The sequence below is a fragment of the Ranitomeya imitator genome, chromosome 5, assembly GCF_032444005.1.
Source record: "Ranitomeya imitator isolate aRanImi1 chromosome 5, aRanImi1.pri, whole genome shotgun sequence".
Classification (NCBI taxonomy): Eukaryota; Metazoa; Chordata; class Amphibia; order Anura; family Dendrobatidae; genus Ranitomeya; species Ranitomeya imitator.
Window position 1 is genome coordinate 171,998,365 of NC_091286.1, and position 9,888 is coordinate 172,008,252.

A 9,888-nucleotide genomic window follows, 5' to 3' on the forward strand; every position below is an offset into this window, starting at 1 on the left:
GGGTAATATGAGCTATGTATATGGGATAGGAGGGAGATGAGCCATGCATACAGGAGGGGGGTCATTATACAGTATGGAGCATCATGTGTGGCCGTTATACAGTATGGAGCATCATTTGTGGTCATTATACAGTATGGAGCATCATGTGCGGTCATTATACAGTATGGAGCATCATTTGTGGTCATTATACAGTATTGAGCATTATGTGGGATCATTATACAGTACAGCATCATGTGTAGCCATTATACAGTATGGAGCACCATGTGTGACCATTATACAGTATGGAGCATCATGTGTGGCCGTTATACAGTATGGAGCATCATTTGTGGTCATTATACAGTATGGAGCATCATGTGTGGCCGTTATACAGTATGGAGCATCATTTGTGGTCATTATACAGTATTGAGCATTGTGTGGCCATTATACAGTATTGAGCATTATGTGGGATCATTATACAGTATGGAGCATCATGTGCGGCCGTTATACAGTATGGAGCATCATGTGTGGTCATTATACAGTATGGAGCATTATGTGGGATCATTATACAGTATGGAGCATCATGTGCGGCTGTTATACAGTATTGAGCATCATTTGTGGTCATTATACAGTATGGAGAACTGTATGGCCGTTATACACTATGGAGCATCATGTGTGGTGGCCGTTATACAGTATTGAGCATCATGTGCGGTCATTATACAGTATGGAGCACTGTGTGGCCATATTTTTTTGTTTATAATTATTGTATATAAAACAGTGTGATCAGCAGTGCTAAATGGCTGCGGTTGGGACGTGGATATGGGTGTGACTAGTTGTGAAATGGGTCTAGTCAGAGGCGTGGCCTAAAATTTGCCGCGGCGCACTACGCGCGACGCAAACTTTATACCTCCTTCCCTTCTTCAAAAGTTGGGAGGTATGGTACCACATTTGCCAGATCACGGCAAGTGCCGCAAATCCCATAGAGAATGACTGAGGCCGAACGCAGTGTTGCCATAAGTGATCCGTTACGCGGCAGATGCAGAAAAACTGCCCGATCTGCTGCAAAAGGCGACTTTCACATAAGCGATTTTTGCCAAAGTCACTGCCGATAGTGTCATACTCACCAAAAGGGGAGGCAGCGCTAAAAGTGCCAAGGGCAGCAGAAACTCTAAATACGGCCCTGGGGGGCTACATTATATTCTGTGGGGGGACTGCATTATACTCAAGGTACTACATTATATTATGGGGGCTACATCATACTATATGAGGGGTTACAGTATACTCTATGGGGGGCTTCATTATATTCTGTGGTGGGGCTGCATTATTCTCTCAGGGGACTACATAATATTATGGGGGCTACATCATACTATATGAGGGGGCTACAGTATACTCTATGGGGGGGCTGCATTATATTCTGTGGTGGAACTGCATTCTCTCAGGGGACTACATTATATTCTGTGCTGGGTGGCATTATACTATATGAGGGGGGGCTGCATTATACCCTATGGGGGTGCTACATTATATTCTATGGTGGGGACTGTGTCATACCTGAGAGGGTTGCATTATATTTTGTGGGGTGCTGCATTATATTCTATGAGAGGGGACTGCATTATATTTTATGAGGGGGCTACATTATATTCTGTGAGGGGGCTACCCCAACCCTTGCTACATTATTAAGACGTGAACTACCTTATATTATACCCTGATATTAGCGCTTTTTACCGCACAATTGGTGGTCTTGTATCTATTTCTATGTAGCTACATAGTGGGCCCCAAGAATGATTTTCTCTGGTGGGCCCAAGGTGCTCCAGTCCGACGCTGGAAGTACCACCAGGCTAGGATGTGCAAATATTCAATTTAATTATTTATTATGATAACACATGATAATACAGAAATATAAAATATTAAAAAGGATGTGCACTGCAGGACATATACTGCTATAAATATTGCATAAATATGTATAAAATAGTAACCCTCAATAGGTAAAACCTGATGCCGAAAAAAGAAAAAAATGTTTTTTGTGTAAAAATTTTTTTTGTATATATATATATATATATATATGTATATCTGTATGAACCACATACACACATATATATATATATATATATATATATATATATAGACAAATCAAATAAAGTGCTCAAGTGCTGTGATAAATAATAATGTATTGCACTGGTCCAATATATTATATACCAGGGCCAATATAAGAACACCACTGTGAGTAAAAAACGTGATTAAAAAGTAGTTAGGAGCATACAGGTACCTTAATAGGATTACTGTCCTAGTGCACAACGCGCCCCGACGCGCGTTTCGGTAAAATTTCCTTCTCCTTCCTGACGAAGGAAATTTTACCGAAACGCGCATCGGGGCGCGTTGTGCACTAGGACAGTAATCCTATTAAGGTACCTGTATGCTCCTAACTACTTTTTAATCACGTTTTTTACTCACAGTGGTGTTCTTATATTGGCCCTGGTATATAATATATTGGACCAGTGCAATACATTATTATTTATCACAGCACTTGAGCACTTTATTTGATTTGTCTATATATATATGTGTATGTGGTTCATACAGATATATATATATATATATATATATATATATATATATATATATATATATATATATATATATATATATATATATAAAATTAAAAAAAATTTTACACAAAAAACATTTTTTTCTTTTTTTCGGCATCAGGTTTTACCTATTGAGGGTTACTATTTTATACATATTTATGCAATATTTATAGCAGTATATGTCCTGCAGTGCACATCCTTTTTAATATTTTATATTTCTGTATTATCATGTGTTATCATAATAAATAATTAAATTGAATATTTGCACATCCTAGCCTGGTGGTACTTCTTTTCTGTGATCCTTGCTTTAGGTTTGGTGTTCACTGAACAATGTGAGTATATCCTAGCCAATGCCTTTATTTTCTATTTTCTGTCTCTGCATGTCCTAATTTCTGCTATTTCTTTCTTTCTGCATGCATCTTTTTCTGATGAGGAGCAATGTCCTGGGCCTTCTGAAGTAGAACATGTCAGTGAAGTGAGTACTTGCCTCCTCAGATTGGTAAGTATTCACTGTCACATCAACACATATGACAATTTTTGTTTTTCATTTTTTTAGAGCTCTTCTTCTACTGCGGCAGAGACTGGGCAGGAGCAGCGGAGTTAAGGTCGGGTGGCAAGGCGGCAGCGTGTAAGTATACAAGGCTGACTGTTTACTGCATCCTCACTTTAGTATTCTGGAATCTTCCTTTCTTTACATTCCTATTTCTTTACATTTTACTTCTGGAATCCTTTTGTATCTTGACTTTCCTATTCATGCCATTTCTCAGCCTCTGTTTTCTTTCTTTTCCTTAATTGATCCAACATTAATGTCTTTATTTCATTTTTAGGTTCCAGAACGGGATGAAGACATAATAGAGAATGACCTCCTCATCTCCCTGGTCCAGGAGCAAGTCACGTTGTAGGACACCTGGGATCCACTGCACTCAAACAACGTAACGATCCGGCGCCTATGGAATGAGGTGGCCAAAGAGTTGTGGGATGGCTGGGATAACGCCCCAACTCGGGTCCAATCTGCATTTGGTAAGTATTGCAATGCAGTGTGAAGCAGCAGAGACCTTAGCCGTGCTCACACAACTGTGTGTGATGAAAGAAACTCTCCGGAGTTTTTTTCATCACACACAGTTGTGTGAGCACGGTCAAAAGTTAATTTTCTGACCATAATGTTTGTTTTTTTAACAGTGGCCAAAGTCAAAACACGTTGGCGTTCGATGAAGGACCGCTTCAACAAGGACCTGCGTCAAGAGAGCCGTGTTCCCAGTGGTTCAGGAGCAAGGATCCGAAGATATAAATACCATCGTGTTCTGGCATTTTTAAGACCGGTCCTTGCCCAGAGAACGTATTTTTCCCTTTTCCCTTGCATTAGGTTGTATTGTATTGCCATAATCTGTATGTTTCAATTCCACAGGATTTTGCGTCTGGTTATTTTTTGGTATTAATTTTCTTTTTACTTTTTTCACAGCACATGGAGCACTACTGTTGGCCCTGGTTCTGGAGAGATCCTTCATCAGACAGCCACGGACTCGTCCCAGCCATCCAGCAGCGCTGCAGCAAGTGGGCCTGCCACACTAACTGGAGACCAGGAAGCTGGTCCATGAGGTGTTCCCCTTTCCCAGTCCTCTGCCACTGCCCCTTTTTTTTTGGCTCCTCCCGGCAGCGCCAGAGGGCATCGGACAGGTCCCTCATGCCGAGTTTTTGCACTTGAGCTCGGTTTTTCACAAAGGACTCAAGGCTTTGGGTGACCGAATGGATATTTCACTTAGCCACATGAATACACGTATCCATGAGGTCACCAAAAGCCTTGACCAAGTAAAAGACGACCTCCAGAGGCCAGCACATCATTTTTTTAACCAAATTGAGCAGGGCATGTCGGAACACCTTACTCCTGATCTCCAGCTGAGTGTCATGCAGGCCTGCAATGCTGCTTACGTGCAGGCTATGCAGCAGAGTCGGTATTTTCAGCAGACAGTGGCGGCATAACCACCTGTGCCTTCACTGTCACGATTAACCTCAATGCCGACCTCTGCTGCATACCACTGCACGGCCACCACTATTCCTAGCACTGCCGGACACCAGTACAGCACCACCACCATGCAGAGTGCTGTTGGACAGCCCACCATGACAACCGCTGCTCCTGCTTGGACCTCCTCCACTGACACCATGATGCAGCAGGACCCTGGCATGGCCTTCCGTACCGCCACCACCATGATGCAGCAGGACCCTGGCATGGCCTTCCGTACCACCACCACCACGATGCAGCAGGACCCTGGCATGGCCTTCCGTACCACCACCATCACGATGCAGCAGGACCCTGGCATGGCCTACCGCTCTATGAGCGCTATGGACTCTGGCATGGCTGCACGCTCTACGAGCACTATGGACTCTGGCGTGGCTCAACGCACTACGAGCACTATGGACTCGAGCGCGGCTGCACGCTCTACGAGCACTATGGACTCTTTCATGGCTGCAGGCTCTACGAGCACTATGGACTCTGGCATGGCTGCACGCTCTACGAGCACTATGGACTCTGGCATGGCTGCACGCTCTACGAGCACTATGGACTCTGACACAGTGCAGCCAGACCCTGACAGGTCACCCACCACGACCATGAAAAGACATATAACCCCACCGAGGCTTCCCAGAACCCGGCAATCACAAAAAAAAAACAAAAAGAAAAAACAGCGGACTCTTAGTATTCCTCCCCCTTCACCTCCCAGTGTGTCTGTAATGTCAGGTTTGTCTCACCCTTCCAGTGCGTCTCAAGCCTCTCATGTGTCAAGCCCCATCCCCGAACTACCAGACCCCACTAGTTTCATTGCCCCTTCTCCTGCCACCTCTGCGTCGTCCACGGTTAGCCAGACCTCAGTGCTTCACACCCCCCATTTGCATCACTCTACCCCAAGCCGGCGCAGTTAAAGAAATATTTTTGTTGTTAAAAAATAAATACAATTTTTTTGCCTCAATTATGTTTGGTTTATTGTGTCTTTTGCCACCGGCAACACACACCGTGCGCCAAATAATAAACTTCGCCACACACTTTATTTTTTGGCCACATCATATCTCCAGTAGTTAAAAAATGAAAGACTACAGCTTTGTGTGTCTTTAGTATACAGATATGAGGTGGGCCAAAAAATTAATTCATGTATTATCTCCATAATCTCTTCATTCTGCTTAGTCTGTGACTAGTGTTGCAGTCTGAAGAGAAAATGACGGAAATACAATGCAGAACTAAACTCAACAGGTCAGGTGTCAAAAAACTCATTAGTTAGGACACCTGACCTGGTGAGTAGAGAACTGCCTTGTATGATAACCTCCACTTTCTCTTCTGTGTATGTAATCTATTCCACACAAAGTGAAGTGACGATGGTGGTCACACACGGCACATCTATGCTCACCTGCACAAGTGTCAGAAATAGTGAATTCATGAGGCTGTTATATGTGCATCATGAATTCATAATTTCTGACACCTGACTTGATGAGTATAGATCTCTTTAATGTGACAGTCATTGTCTCTTCAGTCTGTGTCTAATGGATACTGCAGAACAGAATCAGGACGCAAAGATGTCACCAAGCTTAAAGCAACATGGTTGCTGTCACACTAGCAGTATGTGGTCAGTGTTTTATATCAGTATTTGTAAGCCAAAACAAGGAGTGGAACAATTAGAGGTAAATTTTTATATTAACATGATAACTAGCACCTCTGCCTTTATCACCCACTCCTGGTTTTGGATTACAAATACTGATATTAAATACAGACCAAATACTGCTAGTTTGAGGACAGCCTTGGTTTGTAGAGGAAATACATCAGAGACACGGTCAACACAACCAAAAATAAAGTTTATTAATGAGAAATATTAACATTTAAGAAAATTACTGGTACAGATAAAATTACAACAGGACATTTACACAACATTGTCCTGCCATGACACACGTCCAATATCAGAATCAAAGAAGGCGGCAAATTGGTCCCGCCTGTGACCAACTTCAGCAGTTGACCACAGCGGGTGATGATGGTAATCAGGCAGTGGGTGTGCAACAGGTTCATCCAGTTCAACGTTGTGTCGCTCCTTAGCCATTATGTAATTGTGCAGAACCACACAGGCTTTGACCACCTCGTCGACTGTCTCCATTTTTAGATTAATGGCTGATGCAAGGATGCGCCATTTTGAGACTAGAATGCCAAAGGTGCACTCTACTGTTCTTCGGGCCCTGGTCAGTCTGTAGTTAAAGATCCTTCTAGTGTGGTTCAAGTCCCGACTGGAATATGGCTTCAGTAGGTTTTCAAACATCTGAAAGGCCTCATCCCCAACCATAACAAATGGCATCGGTGGACCTTGAGTGTTGGGGAGCGGTTGTGGCTGTGGAAAATTAAAATTTTTGCCATACACACAGCGGCCCATATCGGAGTTCTTAAAAGTCTGTGAATCGTTGCCACAGCCAAAAGCTCCAATGTCCACGGCGATGAAGCGACAGTCTGCATCGGCAATTGCCATGAGCACAACCGAAAAATATTTTTTGTAATTGAAGTACTCCGATCCTGTTCTGGCTGGTTTGATAATGCGAATGTGCTTTCCATCATCCGCTCCCAAACAGTTTGGGTAATCACACACACTCCAGAATTTTTCTGCAATTTCAAGCCAGATGTCCAAGGTGGGTAGGGGTATAAACTCATCCCGGAGTACATTCCACAAAGCCCGGCAGGTGTCCGCAACTATTCCAGACAGGGTGGATATTCCAAGCCGGTATTGGAAGTGGAGGGATGATAAACTCTCTCCGGTTGCCAGAAATCTGGAAGAAAATAATAATAAAAAAAATATTACAATCTATTCTATTTATGGTGTGGTTATGCTAAAAACAGAAAGGATAATACACAAAAAATACATGTCAGAAAACCCAAAATTTGGACTGTCATTGGTTTAGATTTGGAACGTACCTTAATGTAACCAGCAGACGTTCTTCGGGTGGTATCGCTCTACGGAGCTGGGTGTCCTGTCTCCGTATGGCTCCTTGGACACGAGCAAGCAAATCCAGGAACGAGTCTTGCGACATCCTTGTATATTCATAGAATTTCTCCGGGTTGGCATTAAGCTCACCATACAGCGTGTGATAGGCTCCACGGCTCTGACATAGTTCGATAATGGAAGCCCTCCCCGGCCGAAAACATGAAATAAAGGGGGGCCTCATGGCAACACAGAGCTTGAGTATAATTTCTGTAGTAAGCCTAGAATCATACTCTACCGGGGTTACCTCATGTCACCAGCGCTTCAGGTTCAACACGGTCACCATCCCCTTCTCCCCCGGCGCCTGCTGTCCCAAGGTCCAGCCGCCGAGCAAAAAAAGAAAAAAGAACCACTCTTAAAGACTGCACACTACAATATATACTTGAACATATAAGCAGGTAAACTTTTATTGACAAACCAATAAAAACATCTAAAACCAATGAAGTACAAAAATCCCCATAATAATCCCTATAAATAGCAATAGCTGAAAAAAAGAGCACATATATGAACAATATGGAGGTAAATATATCACATTTAACACTGAAGCAAAATAATGAATCAGTATAATAATAAGGATACCAGATATGGTGCAAATATGCCCTTTATATATAAAGCCTCTTGAATACTCACAAATCTCCAATATAAGGAGTATGAACAATGCCCGTAAAAGCCCAAATGAACAAAACGCTATGTCCACAAAGGCTAATTAACCCAAAAAAACAAAAGTACAACCGGTACCTGTATGCCAGCAAATCTGATGGACCACTTATATATGAAGCAGCGGTGAACAACCCAGAATCCATACAAATGTATGCAGATGCGCTTAATGTCCCATATGTGGGACTATAATAGCCGCATATCAATAAGGTATGCAAAGGTCCCAGGTCCAGCCAAAAAGATAGTACAAGGCAGATGAAGGAATGCCACCAAACGGGCAAGGTGTAAAGAGGCAGGGATAAATATGGGGAAAAACCCCACGCGTATCGCCGTTACAAGGACGGCTTCGTCAGGGGAAGAGTGAGGGAAACGCTGACAATAGAAGCTTAAATACCTTGTGGGTAAATCAGGAATCAGCGAGACACGCCGGGAGACCGGAACCAGAAGTGACAGAATGGTAGGGCGGAAGGATCTGTATAGGCAGACGTCTCTGCCAGTATTTCACAATGCGCATGTGCCTGAAGCCTCCAGCACAGCGCATTGTGTATAGAGCACTTAAGTAAAATAAACAAACCAAGACACAATGGAGAGGGGAAGAGGGGGAGAAGGAGGGAGCAGGGGGCATGTCTAAGAGCAGCAGTACATAATGAAAGCTGCATCAGAAACAAAATGACACAAGAGGGCATCAGTCACACACATACATACACATAGGGATACAAAGGGGGACATGATATATGAACAATAGGAAGGAATAGTGCAAAAAAAAAAAAAGGGTATTAGAACCACCTGATAAATAAAGAAACTAGTAAAACTGCATGATGTAATAATTTTATTAAAAGGAAGCCAAACAATTAGAGGAAAAACCTCAAAAATTATGTTGGCACACAAGAATACATGCCCAACATTGTATAGGGACCTAAGGAAAAAATGCCCCATGATGTCAATACAGATGGCAGAGTGATGAAAAGAGTTTTTACTAGAGCCGAAGAGTGGTAAGAATATACCTGATAGAAAATATATATATATATATAGACCAGAATTCAAATACAGAACCCCAAACATATATATATAGAGATATATATATATATATATATATATATATCTCTATATATATATGACCCTTGAAACTAAGGGAAAGATAAGCATAGCAGGCAATGCCACAGCAATGTGCACGACAATACGAAAAATATATATAAAATAATATGTACACCCTGAAGGGGTAAGCCCAATACTGTACTGGACCATTGACCAATGAAAAATATCCCTAAACGATGTAGAATGAAGGGATATAAGTACCAATGAGAGATACAAAAAAAGTAAATTACGGTCCTAGTTGGAAGCTGGAACATACAGGTACCTCCCTATCTACATATGGCTATATCAAAAAAATCAGGCTAGAAGATGGCTATATCCGGGAATCAGAGCCATAAAGAAATATTGACATCCAAGGCGTTTCATAAAAATGAATAAGCCATCCCAAGAATAAGCCAAATCAATACGATGCTCATCCGAGAACCATATGGCGATAAAAGCCATCTTCACCAAGGAGGGTAGTATATGTCCTTGAGCCAATTAGTACCTATACAGAGCACACATAAATGTCCATATGTCCTTATATATCCTCCGGTAGGAGCCCCATCTTCCACATGAATGTATGGTGTCTTTATTCGATTCTCCAT

At 42.4% G+C, this 9,888-nt stretch overlaps 1 protein-coding gene across 1 annotated transcript; it reads right to left on the bottom strand.

Moving 5' to 3' along the window:
• Nucleotides 1-6,443: 6,443 nt before the first annotated feature.
• On the bottom strand, nucleotides 6,444-7,851 carry LOC138680598 (uncharacterized). Its single transcript, XM_069767934.1, has 2 exons — nucleotides 7,486-7,851; nucleotides 6,444-7,340 (listed from the first exon to the last, which is right to left on the bottom strand). Exons 1-2 carry the CDS (start codon nucleotides 7,734-7,736, stop codon nucleotides 6,455-6,457), a joined length of 1,137 nt encoding a protein of 378 aa, XP_069624035.1. The 5' UTR covers nucleotides 7,737-7,851; the 3' UTR covers nucleotides 6,444-6,454.
• Nucleotides 7,852-9,888: the final 2,037 nt, after the last annotated feature.

Coding starts and splice junctions, on each gene's coding strand:
- LOC138680598 (XM_069767934.1), bottom strand. CDS start 7,736: ATGAGGCCCCCCTTTATTTCATGTTTTCGGCCGGGGAGGGCTTCCATT. Junction 7,341..7,485: donor CGTCTGCTGGTTACATTAAG/GTACGTTCCAAA, acceptor ATTTTCTTCCAG/ATTTCTGGCAACCGGAGAGA.